General features: G+C 34.2%; 3 protein-coding genes across 6 annotated transcripts; 1 reads left to right on the top strand and 2 right to left on the bottom strand.

Annotated features, from left to right (window-relative positions):
- Nucleotides 1–5,489: 5,489 nt before the first annotated feature.
- Nucleotides 5,490–8,608, bottom strand: LOC107465713 (uncharacterized). Of its 4 annotated transcripts, none has more exons than XR_001587488.3 (11): nucleotides 8,404–8,608; nucleotides 8,249–8,326; nucleotides 8,045–8,172; nucleotides 7,813–7,973; nucleotides 7,664–7,733; nucleotides 7,411–7,465; nucleotides 7,124–7,207; nucleotides 6,870–6,908; nucleotides 6,345–6,447; nucleotides 5,904–6,016; nucleotides 5,490–5,795 (listed from the first exon to the last, which is right to left on the bottom strand). XR_001587488.3 is itself a non-coding variant. In XM_016084686.2 (11 exons), the coding sequence occupies exons 1-10, from the start codon at nucleotides 8,512–8,514 to the stop codon at nucleotides 5,911–5,913; spliced, it is 879 nt and encodes a 292-aa protein (XP_015940172.1). In that variant the 5' UTR covers nucleotides 8,515–8,608; the 3' UTR covers nucleotides 5,490–5,795; nucleotides 5,904–5,910. The 4 variants fall into 4 exon arrangements, 2 of the variants coding, with proteins under 2 accessions (XP_015940172.1, XP_020982844.1); XM_016084686.2 differs by having other exon boundaries at nucleotides 6,401–6,447; XM_021127185.2 differs by having other exon boundaries at nucleotides 6,401–6,447; nucleotides 7,825–7,973.
- Nucleotides 8,609–10,382: 1,774 nt separating this feature from the next.
- On the top strand, nucleotides 10,383–12,701 carry LOC107465733 (uncharacterized). Its single transcript, XM_016084702.3, has 5 exons — nucleotides 10,383–10,808; nucleotides 10,917–10,970; nucleotides 11,044–11,338; nucleotides 11,834–12,139; nucleotides 12,238–12,701. The coding sequence occupies exons 2-5, from the start codon at nucleotides 10,930–10,932 to the stop codon at nucleotides 12,361–12,363; spliced, it is 768 nt and encodes a 255-aa protein (XP_015940188.1). The 5' UTR covers nucleotides 10,383–10,808; nucleotides 10,917–10,929; the 3' UTR covers nucleotides 12,364–12,701.
- Nucleotides 12,702–13,692: 991 nt separating this feature from the next.
- On the bottom strand, nucleotides 13,693–18,953 carry LOC107465698 (leucine-rich repeat receptor protein kinase HPCA1). Its single transcript, XM_016084672.3, has 18 exons — nucleotides 18,604–18,953; nucleotides 18,224–18,341; nucleotides 18,068–18,139; nucleotides 17,883–17,957; nucleotides 17,713–17,784; nucleotides 17,348–17,509; nucleotides 17,191–17,265; nucleotides 17,001–17,072; nucleotides 16,847–16,918; nucleotides 16,666–16,734; nucleotides 16,477–16,551; nucleotides 16,321–16,392; nucleotides 16,115–16,252; nucleotides 15,521–16,014; nucleotides 15,268–15,423; nucleotides 15,045–15,181; nucleotides 14,493–14,948; nucleotides 13,693–14,403 (listed from the first exon to the last, which is right to left on the bottom strand). The coding sequence occupies exons 1-18, from the start codon at nucleotides 18,677–18,679 to the stop codon at nucleotides 13,906–13,908; spliced, it is 2,889 nt and encodes a 962-aa protein (XP_015940158.1). The 5' UTR covers nucleotides 18,680–18,953; the 3' UTR covers nucleotides 13,693–13,905.
- Nucleotides 18,954–19,187: the final 234 nt, after the last annotated feature.

Genomic DNA, 19,187 nt, shown 5'->3' with positions numbered 1-19,187 from the left:
TCTTTCTATGTTTGGTAAAAAAAAAAAAAACAAAAAAGTAGTGAAGTTGTTATGCACGCCAGGACGAGGAATGTGGGGTTTGCCTGCCTATAAATTTCCGTAAATTTGTAGTGAGCATTTGCGTTTCATTCGAATACGAACAGAACTTAGAAATTAGAATAGACAATAGAGCAAACTAAATTATTTGTGCACAAGAAGGAAAGGGCAGGGTATGGTTCACCTCGTTATCTGCTAAAATATCTTATTGTGAGAATGATAAGATGAGAAAAATATAAATAATAATAATAAGCGTGATGTAATTGATGATGACAATAATAATAATCCATACAAAAATGCCCTTTTGGAGGATATTTTGGAAGAGAATTGAATATGCATTTGTGATGGATGAATGGAATGGAATGGAAGTGAATATGTATGTGGCATTGCAATGTTTGTAAATAAATTGCAATTTGCATGCATGGGAATGGGAGTGGGACCCAGCAAGTTGAGACAGTTGTGAGAGAGCCATTAAATGACTTGGCAAACCCTTCATATGAATCTCGTGGTTTGGACCATTTTGGCGGTCGTTAAATGATGCTATTATTTGCTATGCTTTCATGGAATATATATATCGGACAAATTAAATTAACATGTATATGCATGCATGTGACCCATGATTCATGATTCATGAGGCATAGGCGCATAGCATGATCTAAATATATCTGCGAATGGATAATGCCAAAATGAAATTATTAAATGTATGAAATCCACACACAGGTAGAATAGTGATGATGATGAAGTGGTGAGTGATAGTAATATCGTAACAATAACATCAATATCATGCGTTGGAGAATGACAAGTTCGTTAGCCTTTGCTTTGCCCAATCACCGACCATAAAAAAGCATTCTTTGTCCATATATATATCATTCACAATATATGGCTATGCTGTTTCTTTAATTTCGTGATTAGTCTAATTATTTAATTAAACCGCCCAACCAATCCCCTTGTGGAAGAAAAATCTATATCCTTCCTTCTACTCATTAAACAAATATTTGTACGAGTGAATCTCGCCTTGTGCATGCAGCAACCCATTGGCCAGCGGCAAACCCTTAAATGGAGCTCAGTACCGCGGCGGATTAGTCCTTGACCTGTCGGGTTGGGGGATACCGTGGGAAACCAAAAAAAAAAAATATTTGTACGAGTGCCTCTCCATCTAAATTTTCAATGACAAAAAGGGATTATATTTTATTTTCTCAAATAATTTAATAGTATATAGAGCGCTTTAACAACACCAACATTTGCATTCATAACATTATTTGGTGGCACCATAAGAGAAGTTATTTCTAGAAAGGATTTGGTAGCAAGTTTCTTTGGCTGTTCAGAAAGGGTATTTATGTTAAACAGAACTTTTTCAATGCTTATTATAATATTATTATACAATAAATATATAGTTTAAAAATTAGCCTTTCAACAAAAACTCTTATTTGTGTTCCTTTAGCATTAACTCAAGCTTTGTGACATGTCTTTGTGTTATCTTAGCCAAATAAAATTTCGCATTTTTAGGCGTACTAATAAATATACGTATCTGTAGTCAAGCAAAGATAGAGGGAAATATGGAGTAGTCAGGACCCCCCAATTTTAATTCCGTTTTGATTATGATGATGTATATTATCCTTATATGAAGTTGATCATTCTTATATTATCATCCAGTAAAGCAAAATTTTTAATTTATCTATATTAAAATCAATTTAATATTCCTTTTGTATAAATTAAATCACTTATTTAATTAACTTGAAAAATTTTGGATACAAAAGGGAACTGATTCTAAATCTTTGCCCGCTCAATAGAATGTCTAGGCAACCTCAAGAACAACACAATGATGGTTTTTTGATAGCAAATTATAAGATACGATTAATTTGTCTCTTAATATCTTCAAATAAAGGAGTTTTGTGACCATACTCTTTTTTTTTCCCACGAGAGTATCTGTATTTTCTAATGCTAGCACTTTGAGGAAAATAGAGTGTGTGTGCAATATTTTTTAAGAAAATGATATTTTATTAGAAATATCAAATAAATAAAAAATTGAGTTTTACTTTTTTAAGAGTTGAACTAGAAAGTTAATTATTTAATTATTTTTCAGTCAATATGATGAGTTAATTTTGTTTGAAATTATATTTTTATCTTAAATTTTAAATTCTAAATATTAAAAATCTAAATTAATATTATTAGATGTAAATTATTTGCTGTTTGGAGGAGATTAGTTTTAGCTTGAAATTGCGGTTTAAGGGATATTATATGTGAAACGGATTGTCTTGACATTTTGTGCCTCGCGCATGATTTTATGAATGAGTTTTCATTTGAAGTAACAGATTTGGTTCACAAGATTCAGGAGTTTTTATCTCGTACTTAGTTTATTCACGTTGAGTGGGTATCTTAGGAAGCCAATAGAGCTGCGAATTGGATGACTAGATATAAAGTCAAAAGTAATTCTAATCATGTTATTTAGTCTAAGTGTTGTGTTGATCTCTAATAAATTATCTATGTAGGATAGTGTTTACTTTATTTCTTTGCATGTTTAGACCAAATTTTTTTTTCTTAAACCTAAAATCTTAAAAAGCTAAGATAGAAAATGTAATTTAACAATACAAAGGAAGAGGGTTGATGTTCGCTAATTAAAAATTAGCTCTTTATATTTATTCATTTTTTATAATCTTATTAAAAGGTGGTTGGCCTCATTAATTAGCAACTTACTCTTCTAAATTTAAACTATTAATATAAGGTATAATAAATAAAAATTAAATTTATTTAAAATAAAAAAACTCAAATTATTCTTCGACGAATTTTAGATTGAATATTTTGATTCAAATAATTTTTTATTCTCTAAAAGTCTTCAAAAAATACTTTTATCAGACATTTTGACTGAATTCCCTTTCAATCAAATTTTTAATGCATGTGAGATAAATAAATTTTTTAACAAACTTTATTTTAATAAAATAATTATATCATAAAAATATTATTACAAGATAAATTAATTTTTGTTTTAAAATGATAAAACGACCAATTTATTTTATGGGAGTAATTATCAAATATTTTTAAATTTTGGAGAAAAGTGTCAAATCTAAAATGTTTTGAAAAACAAGGAATGTAATACTCTTTATTTAGCAAAAAACATTATCAATGAGGCATATTTTCTTATATCTAAAAACTATGTTTTAATTATAAATTTAAAATGTAATTACAATTTTTTTAAAAAATTTAGATTAGTATGGTAATGGATAGCAGTATTTGAATTTTATGAAGGTAGTGTAGAAGTCTCGAAATTGAGAGGAAGAATGAAGAAGAAAGAAATATGAGATTGATGGTTTGGCATTTAGCAAAAGGACAATGGTCATTTATTAGAGTAGTAAAAGAGAATTTTGTTACTATGAATAGTAGGAACTAAAAAGGAACAAGGTAAGGTGGTTATTGAAGAAGAAGAAGAAGAAGAATATGAGTTAGATGGGTGCAGAGATCAGTGACCATCACCATCCAAAGTCCAAACCACCTTATCTCAAGTCATGTCAGCTTCACCACTCTCATGGACCTGTCAGAATTATTCACACAACAACGCTGCACCTACAACATGAGTAGTCCTCACTGCATTGTATTTTTGTTTTTGAATTTCGAAATGAAAATCCAAGAATCAAGATGAGAAATTCGTAGTTGGGAATAATAAATGAAGATGATTATTCATGAGACAAGGAGGGGTCCACTCTTAAATGGGTCTTTTGGATCCGAATGAAGGCACTGACCAGTCAACCCTTTGACCATCTGACTCTCACTCATCCTGACCATTCTTTGACTCTCTGACTCCGCATTTATTCTTCCTTCACAATTACTTTTTGGATATATATATAACTAACCTCTTGTTGGTTTGGTTCAACCACCATTTCGATATTATACTTGTTTCCAGAAAATCAAATCATTATATTTCTTGTTCTTCATCATCTTTTTGTATCTATGTAGGGCCTTTAATTTCTTACTAGTATGGCGGCAAGCATCCCGTGATCTTATTCTTAAAGCCCCATACAAACATGTCAGGCCTACTGCTATATATGACATTCTTCTGTTCATATTTTAACTCTATCTAGCTATGTCAGGGTAATTACTCTTAATAACCTCATTCATTATACAGTAATGATAATATTATTTTGTAATCAACAAATAAATGCAACTCAAATTAATTAATAAGAATAATGTAGTGTAGTGAGGAGTAGTGATGCATGTGAGGCAGAAGACTAGAATTATGATGTTGCAGTACACATTGTAGCGGTGGCAATCAATTCGTATTTAATGGTTGCGTTGTTCTATCTTAAGTTTCTGTCTAAATACTTCCATCCCTCCCCCTTTGTCATGTTCGTTCCAACTAACTCATCACCCCCTCATTCAACACTAAACATAATAATAAAATATTTGACATGGCTTGTAATCATTTTGTATTATATTTCACATCATCAAAATGTAAAATAAATTAAACAAAAACCAATTGTCTTGTGAGACCATACAAGTTAGAGACTTGAAAGTCTTGTCAATGGAAATTATCTAGTTTTCTTCTCATGTGTCAATGTGAAATGACATGAATCCACCGAGCAGTAAGTAAAACTTTTAAGAGATATCACAAGAAATTAAGTTGTTTTATTTTTGGACGTGGACAGGGTGTTTGTATTTGGGTTCCACGTTATTTTTTGGGCTTGAACGTGACCTTTGAGTCCTGAATTATTGACCCAACGGAAAAAACAAAGCAAGGGCCTCTAGTCCTCCACATTAGAGTGACTGATTGATTTTTCAAATGTTGTAAATGTTTTAGGAAAAAATTTTATCTCTTTATTTTTTATTTGTATTTTGTATGTAAAATTGTCTTCACATTTATTCAATAATAAAGAGATTCATTTGTATCTATTCAATGTAAGAAAGAATAAATTTTGGGACAAAATGGTTTTTTATGCCTATGGTGCCATCATGACAAAATTGAAAAATCAGATATCTCGTACCATAATTGTAATTGTGAGACCGCTATGAAGAGAACACAACTTTGGTTTTTAAGTTAAAAAATGGGATAACATGGTGTTCACAATGATCTTTCCCAACTTATCAGTTATCCATCCTCAACTGTTATCACTAGCTACGTTCCACCTTAGTGATTGCAACAACCCACTGTGAAAGCGAGAAAAAAGAAAAGCGATAAAATTAAGTTGCCAACATCACTTAAATAGTTAAATGTAGACTAGATTTTTATAATAGTCCCTCAGATTCAAGACATCACTTATGATGCAGAGATTACTATCAAGCCATCTCCGATTCCAAAACCTACCATATATGATAAGTCAAAGCTGACTCAACACTTTATTCGCTGAGATCCAGATATAACATTAACACTTTTGGACCAATTTAAAATACTTTGGATTTGGAAGACTAAAATAGTGAATGCCGTGAATTTGGGATCATGACAAGCTTTTGGTCTGATTAAGCACTTCGGGAAATAATTACAAATTAAATTCGGTAGCAAAAGGGAAGAATCAATAATACATATTTGATTTTGCAATTTTTTTTTCTAAGAAAAAGCCTATCTAAAATGTATCTGTACATATGTTGTTATTGGTACATTTTTAACATGGTTCATAAGAATGTTGTCTTGATGTTACATGTACCGGTGAGACAGTGAATCTGGCATCTTGATTCTGTTGATACCTAGTCGTCGTTGTGCCAAAAGAAAATTCTCAAGAAAAATGTGAAGGCCTCCAGTATTAATGTTATATAATAAGTGCATCCTCATATGCCTAAAAAATGGAAAACATCTAGCGTCTGTTAGCCCACTAAAACATATTTTGGAGATAGTTGAATACAGATATAAAACTAAACTGTGGGTCTTTGACTAGAATTTTAACCTGCATTCTACTTCAACTCATTTTCAGATAGCTTTTGCCTCAGGTTCTTAAGAGCATCCACAACTTCTGAATCAAGATTATGCTTCAATAATCTACCTTGAAAAGAAGTGGATCTACAAATAGTATCAATAAATTAAACCAATCATCAAAAACTGTCACTATCATAGAAAGTGGTCATATTCACAACACCAACTTAAGTTACACAATAAACATGTTTTTATATACATTTTTTTTTAATTTCCTTCTTTAGGTGAAGGATAAACGAGTTGATTTGTGCGTGTAATGTTGTATGGATCTTAAGGACACACAAACCTAGATGTAGATGTCCATGAAGGATTCTTGTCTAACAAACAATAAAAATAACTATAAATAGTTTTTTAGTTCATTAATTTTCATATGCAACACATTATCCATACTGCAAAATATAACAAAAGACATTACCAAAGCATATTTAAGATAGAAAATATTTTTCCAATCTTATTGCAGACAGGGCACACCTTTGCTCTTGAAGCATCCTTTCAACCTCCTTATTTGATGCCTTGATCTTTATTCGTGCAGTTAATAAACAAGATCGAGTAAGATATCATTAAAGAAGACAAAATCATCCAATGGGTTGTAAAGCTAATAAAAAATGTTATTAATGAACCTCTTTACTTGCACGCCCATTTTCCTTATGCAAACAAAGGTTTGATACTCTTTTTTGGTGGGGATATCTTTAAGACAAGGACGAGAGTAACACAAGAAGAGGGGGAGGATAATAGATCCTCCTTTCAAGAGCAAAAATTAAACAAAAGAAAAAGCTGGCATTGAAGATCATGAGTTTTAACACCAAACCACAATTTAAAACAAACCTCTGAAGAGCTTTTAACCATCTTCCTTTGTAAATTTAGATTAGACAAAATAAGAGCAAGTATTACTCATTATTGAATGTCGTCATCAATATCCTGCCTCAAGTTAGTGTTTTACCTCAGTAACCAATGCCTTGCAACTCCAAACAAAGGCTCCCTGAAAGGTATATGAAATATAAATAAATAGCATAAGAAAGACACCATTTCATGATACTTTGGTGACGTATGCATCAGCATTTAAAAAAAGGAAAAGGAAATAACGTAAAGATAAGAGAATTATTTCTATTTCTGAAGAAATTAAGTAGTTTCCCTGGTTGATATTAAGGAGAGGGCAACAATAATAACTGAAAAATAAAAGCAAAGAATGCATACTGCTCCATGTGCTGCTTCTTGTTGACAGCGGTCAGAAGTGACAACCCAGACTTTGGGGCATCCATCCTCTTTCAAAGCTGAAACCTAAACAATCAAAGGATATTGTCGTTAAAGTTCTATTAGTTGGACCATGTGGAAATTCATTCCAATAATCATTGATGTAATATTTCAAAGTGATAATAAATGTATATTCCAAAATCCTTTGACAAATGATGGTAAATCTCTATGAAGCCATGATCAAAGTAAAAGTCCACTTAAAACTGTGTCCATCTGAAGTTATATCTAACCTCTTTTTCAATCCATGTATCAGCACTTGATTCGGCCGAGAAAATGACATCAACACTGGAAAACGGCCAAAGTACAAGATCAGAACTTAGAATCACTATAAGAATTCAAATAAGATATTGAAAAAATATGTCAATTGAAAACAACATCATTACCTCCCCTCCCTAAAGATTCCATTCATTGGAACCATTGTTTTAATAGGCTCATTAAATGTTCATAATGTAACAACTAAACTAGCTGTGAGAAAAAGAGTACCCAGCAAAGTTTTCCTTGTGAGTAGGGAATCCAGACATCATGGCATCAAATACGGCAACCACTTTGACCTCTGTAGTGTACAAGTCAACAAATAATGAAAATGTGAGAGAGATGAAGAAAGACAAGTGGGAATGAAGCAGTAACAACACCTCGTAGCATACTAAAGGTTACAAGCTCATCAATAAGCTTTTGTCGAGCAATATCAAGTCTTCCTTTCATGAAATGCTTCTTGAGCTTCATCCAGTAGCCACACACATTATAACCATCAACAAGCAACACAGGGACTGCACTGTCTATACCCTGGTTTGTGCTGCACACACAAAAGAAGCAAATTTGACAAAAATGGAAGGGGAGGATTGGAAAAGGGGCATTAGTGTTCACCCATAGAGGGAGGTGGTGGGATCACGATAGAGGTCGATGGAATCTTGAAGGAGTTCCTCCTTCTCCACCTTCTTTTTGCGATAACTGGTAGATGGTCTGGGACTGCTGGAGTTTCGTTTTTGGAACTCCTACATTCGCAGCATTATATTATTATTAAATAAAATAGAGAGAATTGAATAACAAGCGGTAACTGTAAGTGGTTACCTTCCATAAGCGTAGGAATTGGAGGTTTTGCTTGACATTGGATGTAATTCTGGGAGGAGTTGGTTCAGAATCAGAACCCTAGCGAACAGATACGAAGCTTGATTTGAATCGAATATGCATAAGAAAAAGATATGAAAGGTGTTCGAGGGAGGAACCTGAGAGTGCCTCTTGCTTTTGGCGACTGTGATGGTATTCCGTGGATTATGAGTGTGATTGGAAAACAGTGCTGTTAGGGAACAAGATGATGGAGGTGTTTTCAGTTTCATTTCATAGCCTTGGAGCTCCAATGTCCAATCAGCACTGATTCTACTCCAACTCTCTAGTCTCTCTAGTCTCTCCGGCAACTGGTTGGTTCATAATTGGACATTAAAAATGATTCTAGATCCTGACCACAAAACTTTTTTTGGTATACTTTAACTTTTTATTTTAACTTTTTTAAGTGTTTGTTGTTATTTATTTATGTATTAAATGGTTTATATGTGTAGTCACCAAAAAAAAATGGTTTATATGTGTTCATACCTGGGCTTACAAATATAGCACAGTCCAAGAAATCACTTGTCAGCAAATGGATATGGGCCATTTTGAACAACTAGGCCCAATGGTAGTCAAGTCCAATCCATGTGGCATCACACAATTCACATTGACTAAGATACAAGTTTCCACTTTCCATAGCTTGTATCCGACTAACTTGGAGAGCAAGGTAAATCTTCCCCCACTATTTACACAAATAAATCATTCATGATCATTTATAAATATTTTAATATTCAGGTATTTTTTTTAATCCAATTCTCATTTACGGTTGCTGAAATTTTTGCTAACTTAGACATTAAAGTTATTTGCAAATACTTTTATCATTGTTTAAATAAGGACGTTGAAAAAACTATCGTTCTGATATATCAATTGAAAATTTTATCTAAAAGAGTTCGAACTTTACATTCAGGCCAAAAATCTCATCTAGTTTTAGATAACACCTCAGAATAATATACATCATAAAAGTTTAAAAACTTGACAAATAAACTTGTGAATGAACAAAACTAATTTTATACCTACAAAAATAAGTAAATTATTATCTATAACTATTGACAAATTTTTTATAAATAAAAAATTAATGTATAAATATTTTTACTACATCGAAGATCATCTTTCGTGAATAAAAATAAAAATATTAAAATATGTTTAATCTTTAAACGTTCTTAAACACACTGAAATTTGTCTTGTTGTTCATGAAAATTGAACCTTTACCGTTAAATTTTATGAAGCGCGCAATATTTTTGTTTTTGAATTTTAAAGCATGGTGATGATTGATGAGCAAAATCATTATATGGTCTCATTACCTTGCGTCTGTATATGTATGGCCTTTTTATGGAGAGTTATCGCAGACATGTCCCTTTATGTATGAATAATTGTTTTAAGAGCTCAATATTCGAAATCTCCCCCCTTCCCCTTTCCCATTTTTTGGTTGGACATATGGGCAATCATTGGTTTAGAGAAAAGCGGTCCGATGATGTGTGCCTTATCATAAATGCCTTCAAAAATATTTCTATGCAATTTAGAGTAGGATCAGTTGGCATTGTATGCAACGTAGGAAACAGGACAACGTGGATTTTATAGATTTATTTAAATAATCAAGCAAGCTGGAACACATTATTGGGATTGCATACCATTTTGAATTTACTACAATATATATGGGGTTGTGAAATGTACACAAAATTTCATGCTCTGACGATTTATATCGAAGTGCCAGAATAAGCGGAGAGCAAATTAAGGGCTTCATGCAGCGAACTTGTTTTATTTATCTTATTCTTAATGTCTCCGGAGGCAGAAGAGCAATTATTGTTTTGTTTTATTTAATTTGTGATAAGGTTTGTGGGAGTAATAATATTTTGTTGCTTTCATTATACTTGTAGGTGTCTTTTAGAAAGCCACTTTCTTAAATGTGTATTGGTAAATATAGGAATAAAAAAAGTGCAAAGTGGATGGGCATTTTGGTATTGAACTAACTACTCCCCCGGTCCACACTAGCGAAGAGGCATGTGGAATTGAAGAGAGAAGTGTAGTAGTGATAATTGATAAAGAAAGAAATAGGAATGGGAAGTATTACATTTACATACATAAGCATACCTAACGTTATGCTAAGGACAATCCCAATTCCCAAATAACAAGTCCAATTGGGACCGCCTCCTCTCTGCCTGCTCTATCATGGCACGTGACTGGGGCCTCCCTCCATTACAGAAAGTTGTATGGTAGGGTTTGGTTTTTTGATTGCAGAGGAACCATCACACGCCAATAAAAGAAAGAATACGTTACACCTTTACACTAATGTGATGTATGTATAAGGTTCCAAAGTTGAGAGTTCCAAGTCCATCTCCGCAGTTCGGTTTAATTAATTAATTAATTAATTAATTATCAATCTTGTAATTTAATTCCCCCAACAGTCCATGTGCATCATATTTTCCATTCTTGTTGGTGCTGCTTTTGGAGAAGGAAAGAATCTATCTATTTACTTTTATTTATACACAAAGAATGAAGAGAGAGGGGTTATTGTTATTGATCTAATCATGTAAGTGTTCTTCTGTTCTGGCACTGCATGTGCTGCAATCACCGCTCCACACTTTCTCTTTAATTACTTCTTTTCTTTATATATATTGATACATACATCTATCCTTAGTTTATAGATCGAGATGAGCAACAGTCCAAGTCCCACACCGTGCAGTCGATCCTGGTGAGTATGTATATTAAACTTAAAGGCTCTCTCCTCGTTTCTCATAGAGCTAATTGAATTGAATTCTGGTCAGGTCAATAAGCGAGGAGTCACTTAGAAGGTATGTGAAGTTCGCGAGTGAGAGCTGCATTCAGGAGCTTCTGGCTGCTTCAGACACAAACAATAATAACAAAGGGAACAACAATATTAACATTATTAATAGTAATTACGATAATGATGGTGGTTGGAAGCTCCTGACTCTCGACAACGGTGTAGAGATTTCCAAACGGAGGTCAGGCTCGCTCCACACTTTCCGCAGCCGCTGGGTTCTTCCCTCTGTCTCTCCCCAACAATTCATCACTGTCGCCAACGCCATTGACGCTGCAAAGGTATTACAGTTTACAGCACGAGACAACTTTTGTCTTTATCTACTCTACTGTTTAATCCTATCCCTTCTTCGTTTTAATTTCTGCCTCACATCCATACCAAATATACATGCTTCCTTGTCTTTTACTATTTTCGTTTTCCACTTTTTATTCCTTTTTTCTCCTTACACATGCTTCTCATTAGTTAGCTAATTCAGCTTGTGTAGGCTTTATTTGTAAACAGACAACACGACAAAACATTCACACACTGTATTTACATCAACCATTCTATCTCTGTAGGCATATTAAAAATTAGTTACTAAATTAGTCGATATAAATACGTGTATAGTTTAACTAGTATTTAATATATATTTTGTATTTTAATGTGTAGATTTTGGTAATTGATTTTAGTGTATATCTCACATAGTTAAAATCGATTATTTTTCATTTTTAAAATACATTTTGGTTGGGTTAAATTTTTTTTTTTTTAATTTTATGATGAATTATTAATTAAGCCAGCAATGGGACTCGGATCTGGTGGAAGCTCGGTACATAAAAGATCTGGAAGAGAATCTGAGCATAATTCGGCTAAGGTTTGGAGAAAACTCGAAGCCTCTGTTCAGGAATAGAGAATTCATAGTGTACGAGCGGCGTGAGACCATGCAAGATGGGACCTTGGTGGTGGCGGTTGCTTCACTGCCAAAAGAAATTGCTGCTGGCTTACATCCCAAGCAAAGTAATGCCATCAGAGCCCTCTTGCTACAATCTGGATGGGTCGTTGACAAGCTTGAAGATAATTCATGTGTCGTTACTTATGTTGTTCAGGTACATAATATCTATATATCTACGTAATTATTCTTTCATTATGGACCAACTAATCATGTTTAATTTCTCTTAATTATTTGATTTGATTTGATGATCAGCTGGATCCTGCTGGATGGTTGCCCAAGTGCTTTGTCAACCGGTTTAACACAAAACTGGTCATGATTATTGAGAACCTTAGAAAATTGGCCCAGCAAGCTTGTCCTCCAATTGAACCTCAAAAATAATTCCTACTTCTATATATTTGTAAAGTTTGGAGGGAACAGATCGGAGCCAGGGAGAGTAACACCAACTATATATATATATATACTATAATCAAGTGAGCCAATTTCGGCACTGCAACTGCAATATATATAAAAAAATGTTTAATTAATTATTAGTGATATAACCAATAAGCCTTGCCTTTGCTCTATGTTGTCAATTTAATGAGTGTGTGTGTATCAGTTATTTAGTTTAAAGTTTGAAGCAAGGACAAGTAGTGGGAGGAACTAAGTACGTAACAGAAAACGGCATCTTACTTTTAAGTTTTAATTTGGAATTAGATGCCGCCGTTGACGTTATTATTTGTCGTTTCTTCGATCATCTTTTGAGAAGAAGATAGGCAGGAAGAACGTGAAGGAACTTAAAGAAACTTTATTGCTGGGACTGCCTCCAATTGATTTTCACCTTTATTTGCTTTTCAAATTCCTGTGGGGACTACTGTGGCTGAATAATAATGCATTTCAGCTACTTAATATTTAGGAAGTGCTTCTACTTCAAAATTTAAAATAGCTAGGAGTTAATACTTGATAGTCACGCTTCAACGCTTCACAATTCATTCTCATTAATTACAATAAGAGTAATGCTACACGTACACCAAAATCAGCCACAAAAAAAAGTGATTTTGGCATGCACGAAGTATTTTTTGTAGTAGTATGGAACAAAATTAAAGAAGTCAATAATGTATGCCAGCAAATCCTCTTCCTCTCCCTCTGATGAAACAAAAAGAAAATCCATTTACGAACAAGAAGCTAAGTTTAACTTTATCATTACAAGATCAAGTTATTGTTTTAGGGTGACCCATAATTATTATATTGTACAGCTATATGTCTGTATATAATTTTCTATATAGTTTATCAATAGTTGCTTGCACTTATTAAGTTCATTCACATATGATTTTATTGTGACAAGTCCCGGCCTCCTAATCCTAACTCGTACTTAATTAATAATATTACATATCTTTTGTTTTACGAAAGAATGGGACAGAAGAAAATGGCAAAGGTGGAGAATCAGGGAGTTGATGGATGTACATATCTGTGTTCAAGTTAAGTGAGACGTAACTAAAAGTTAAAAATTTCACATGCTATCTTAGAAAGATGTGCATGTGACTATAATTAGTGCACATGTTAAAGGTGCCCTTTTCCTATATGAAGATATGAGCAGTATAATGGAGAGTGGGTAAGGTTGAAAGGATTGGAAGCAGCTCCACAAGGCAAGAATTGAATGCATGTGGAGATTTATATGAGAATATTGAACCCTTATCCTGAGGTATAGCTAATTTGATGATGATAAATGAATTAGTTAGAAATTATGTACTTACTCTGATTAGATTATTCTTCTGTAGTAAAGTTGGTCTTTTCATAGCTGCAACCTACTCACTCTTGTAATATGAATATATGTTTTCTTTTTATAACACAACAATAATATCTATCATAATTAGCTAACAGCTATATTATGTTATATACACTTAGATGATAAACAAGTTGACTTGGAAGTGAAGAGTGACTTAGTTACTTGGGTTCCACTTTTGGATATGAAAGTGCAGCTTTCAAATCAAAGGACTCACTGCTGTAAGGATGGCAACTAGAACTACCTCTGCTAACTTCTTCATAACTGGAAGAAATCATGGAACCTGATTCATCATTTGAACCACCAGCTGCTAATGAATGATGCAATATATTCTCTAGTTCTCTCACAACCTCACTCATCTTTGGCCTCTCAACACCTGAATCTGAAACACATTTCATAGCCAAATCCACAAACTTGTCCAGACCAACAAGCCCAATGCTGCTAGAGGCCCCTAGACCAATGCTGGGGTCAATAATTTCATGCAGACCACAAAGCACTTTTGTCTTGTCCATTGCATTTCTAACCTCTTTCACAATGTACTTCCCTCTTTCTATTGGTCTTCTTGCAGATATAATCTCCAACATCAGCACTCCAAAGCTATATACATCACTCTTCTCTGTCAGTTGTTGACTCATATAGTACTCTGGATCCAGGTAACCCTGCCACAACACCATTTCTTACTGTTAAGTATTAACATTTTTGTAAAATGAACATGGTAGTGTACAAGTAGAAGATAGTATATACCCACCATTGTTCCCTTAACTTGAGTGGTAACGTGATCTTTTTCGGGATCAACAATAGACTTGGAGAGACCAAAATCACCAACTTTGGCGTTTAGGCACTCATCCAGCAAAACATTGTTTGATTTGATATCCCTATGTATGATGGGAGGATCAGCAAGTTCATGAAGATAAGTCAAACCCTGTGCAGCTCCAAGTGCAACTTTTAGCCTTCTAACCCAATCCAATCTAATCCCTGATTTCCCTGTGAGAGTGTCCTTTAATGTTCCATTTGGAACAAACTCATATACCAGCATTTGTTCGTCATGCTCAAAGCAGAATCCTATAAGGGTAACAAGATTCTTGTGGTGGACCCTTGATAGGAGCTCAATCTCAGCTTTGAACTCAAGCCGTCCCTGCTTGGACTCTCTTTGAGCTCTTTTTATTGCTAGCAATTGTCCATTGGGGAGGGTTCCCTTGTAAACCTGTGAAGTAGTGTCAACATTTTCATTATCATGAACAAATATGAACTTACTATGTTGTAGACATTGTATCTTTCAAAGTGAAATAAAAATAAAGACCTTCCCATAACCCCCAGATCCAATATCATTGGCTTGAGAAAAATTTCTGGTGTATCTTTTAAGCTCATCGAAAGAAAACCGACGTGCTTCTTTCAACTGAGGCATGTCACCCTTACTCTCAGCTGTATCCCATCGTCCTGCATTTTGTTAAATTTAAATATGTAAGAAAATTCATAGATGGATGCTTGATCCACCACAATGCTGCAACTCAATGCTAACTTACTAAAAGGATTGCTTTGTCCAATTGCCCTTTCGGCTCTTTTCTTTTGGCAGAAAGCATAAACACCTGCTACCACTAATAACACTACCAGCACACAACCACCAACTGCTGCTCCAGCTATGATTCCAATGTTAACTGATTTGCTTGACTCCATAGTACCTTGTGCATCAAGAGAAAGTAAGAGACTGAGCTTTCTGGGTAATTATATTCGCTATATTACTAATAAGTTAACCATGTTGGAAGGAAACAGACTTACCTGAGTTCCCAAAGTGTTCATATTTATCTGCATCAAAGTAAAATGGTCCAAAAACTTTAGGAGGCTTAAAAGTCTGGTTACTTAGCAGAAAACCAATGGTATAAACCCCTGTTCGATTGAAACGATCCTGCCCTGCTGGGAAGACTTGTAAACTCAATTCAAGATAGTGATCTGGATCCTCAGTTGGATGACTCAACAAAACAGAATCAACAGGTAGATGATGAGACTCAAAAGATTGCATTAGACCCTTCTCAAGCTGTTGGAAGTAAGACTTGTTTCCAAGGTCTGAAAAGGAAGGTGCTCTGAAAGTTAAAGTTCCTGTATATGGATAAGCACATTCACAGTTGGGGCTAGCAACCTGTCCCAAACTGCAGGTACTAGGCTGACAGTTATTCCATGGAGTTCTATATGACAGTTGATTAGCCTGATTATCGGAGCAGTAGGGAGTAGCTATCCCCTCTACAGTTTCATAGCAAACTGGGTTCCCCTTAAGCCTGCAGGCGAGTGAACCCATATTTAGGTCTACTACTGCATACAGCAGTAATGAATCTCAAACAATAGTATGCAATGGCAGATACAAAAGTTTTGGCTTACATTATCTTGACACTTAAATGGTCATGTTTTTGCTCAAAATTGTCAATTGCATTATTTTCAAGATCAACAAGTTGCAGATGCTTGCTGTAGGTGGAGCCAACATTCAAGGTTCCATTTATTTTGTTGTCTTTTAACACCCTGCAATCATATTTTAGTGTGTAACTACTTGTATGGAAAACTATACTAGTCAAGATAGGTGTGCTTACACAGTCTGCAAACTGACTAAACTAAACAAAGAATCAGGAATCTCTCCTTGAAGTTGTGTGTTCTCCATATTTCTGCCATGAAAACAAGAGCTGATTCATAGCAGGAAAACACATACAGTACTGAGAGATCAAAGAAGTGCACAAGGAAAGACATACAATGTTGTTAAAGAAGTAAGAGTCAAAATCCACGACGGGAAATCCAGTGGCTCAAAAGTGTTGTTGCTCAAATCCCTCCAAAAACAGAATTGAAGTTACTTGGGATTGGTGTCATGAAGTAAAAAATATATCTCAATGATAACAACAGTAAAAATCCAATTACAAAAGATGTATGTTATGCAAAATTACAGGTAGTTGAGGGCACTCATATCACTAAGGCTGGGCAGGGTGCCTGAAAGTTTATTGTTCGACAAGTACCTGACCGGCATAAAGTTCAAAGTTAAGACTTAAAACTAACAAAGCTCACTTTCTCAGAAACAGTATAAAAAGGGAAAAAAAAAGTGTTAGCATGTTTGATTTGTATGCTTACAGCTCTTGAACATTGGTAAGATTGTTGATGTTTGAAGGCACAGGTCCACTTAAAGAATTACCATCCAAGCGCCTGTACCACGAAGCACATTAATGACAAAAGCAAAAGGCATTGAATCTTTTTTTTTTAAACAAAAGAAAAAATTGACACTCACAAGACCTCCAGGTTCTTAGCCAATCCAAGTGTAGATGGAATCTTGCCTATGAGATTATTGCTTTCCAAAAGCCTGACCAAAAAGTTCTTCACGTAGATAAGTACATAATTTTACTTGGAAAACCAACACAATGGAATAGTGTCACTATAATGGCACACTCTATATGAAAAAAAAATTAGAAGAATCTTACAGATGAATCAGAGCCATTTCCGAGCTAAAAAGTTGAGGAGGAATATTGCCTGAGAGATTATTCTTCCCAAGATGACTGCATGTAACATGTATTAGATGGATTTTTCTGCATAAAAGTAGTAAGCCATTTATTGCAGAAAATAAAAGAGTTGACTCACAAATGTTTGGCATGGTGCAACTTATCAAGACCAGGTACACTGCCACTAGAAATTGGTATAGGTCCTTGAAGCTCATTGTCAGCTAAATCTAACCAATATAGGTTGGATAGATTACCAATAGAATGTGGAATCCTCCCAGTGAAGCTATTGGAATTTAAGGATCTGCAATTCAAAGTAACTGATTTAGACCATGATCCAAGAAATCATTAAGTTACAAAAGATAAAGATACTAAGGAAAAGGCCTCTGATAGAAAATATAAACAAGTTTCTTAAACATGAAGCAACCATTCAGTGACTTTTCAGTCAGACCAACCAGAATACATTTCTAGATACTTTCACCAGATAACAAAGTTGACAATCCTTACATAAAGCGAAGCTCCTGCAGAAATCCAATTTCATCCGGAATAGGACCATTGAAACTACAGCCAACAAGAATTCTGAAGATAAACGAGAAACCATCTTTCTTTGTTAAGAATTGTTTCATCAAAATCAATTCAGATTTATGATACTAATTGAACAACCAGTACTGTCTTACAAGGTTGACAGTTTCCTCAACTCTCCAATGGCTCTTGGAAGTGGCCCAGTCAAGTCCTTGTTGTAAGAAAGATCCCTAGTTGGAAAAAAAAATACAGATTCAAATAGAGTGGAAACTGCACACAAACTGCTAGCAAGAAAACACTGAAATGAAATGTATACAAGCAACGAAAACAAAATACTTACAAAGTCTCCAATTCGGATAGTGATCCGATATCTCCAGAAAGTTCACCTTCCAAACCCATGCTTGACAATGTTCTGAAATGATAGCAGGTTAATCTCTTAACAGTAAATCCAGGAGAAGGAAGCAACTGAGTGTGATCATTGAAAGAGAGAACCTACATGGATGTAACACGTGAATTCTCACACTTAATTCCATCCCAAACATCACAAGGATCCGAACCCTCCCAATTAGGAGGGGTTTTCTTCAAGGTATCCATAAGAGACTTTAGAGTGACCACTGCATTAGAAAGTACAGAGACAAGGTCATGATGTTCTGCAGAAATGTTTAATACTAACAGTAACAGACTCTTCCTAGAACTTGAGGACACAGTTTTAGTTTCTTAACAATTAAAATAACTCTGGTGCTTCTGGTTTTGAAATGACTAAGTTCTATGGATGACAAATATTTAATAAAAGAACCTTATACTAAATAATACATTCAAAAATTATGAAGGGGATATGATACATAGGATGTTATATAGCTAGTAAACTGAACTCACAATCCTCATCAGCAGTTTCTCCTTTTGCAACATAATTAAAAACAAGCAGCAGAAGAACTAGTATTCTTTCTCTCATTATCAACTTCAAAGAGCTAGCTCTCTAAAACCTTCAACTCTGATAACTCTTCCTTGGTATCCGTCTTTCATATCCGAATTCACGCACCACCTCATTCAATAATACAGGAGAAGTCAAGAATTAGCTGCCAAAAGAGTAGAAAGAAAAGTCAAGAAATGCTTAACTGGATGTTGAAATTGTTTTTGTTCTTATTTTCTCATTTTCTGTCACATTGAATCTAGAAATGTTGAAGTAATGTTTTTGTTTTGGAATCTCGGAGTATCAGCTACATAATGAACAGCTTGACTATAAATACCCAATAGTAATACAGTTAGGACCAGCAAAGACAGACAAATTCTTGCATTTTCCTGCAGTGGTCCTAGTACGTGTTCTATGTACAATTAAAAACACTTATTTTCATTTTCAATAGTTAAAAAATATATATAAAACTCAAGAATAAAAATGTTTCTAGAGCACGCGTTAAATAAGTCGCCTTTGGAATATATTAAAAAGAAGACAATACAGTATA

Source organism: Arachis duranensis, chromosome 1, assembly GCF_000817695.3.
Source record: "Arachis duranensis cultivar V14167 chromosome 1, aradu.V14167.gnm2.J7QH, whole genome shotgun sequence".
Taxonomy (NCBI): Eukaryota; Viridiplantae; Streptophyta; class Magnoliopsida; order Fabales; family Fabaceae; genus Arachis; species Arachis duranensis.
Note: the sequence above shows the minus strand (reverse complement) of the source record. Positions and strands in the feature narration are given on the sequence as shown.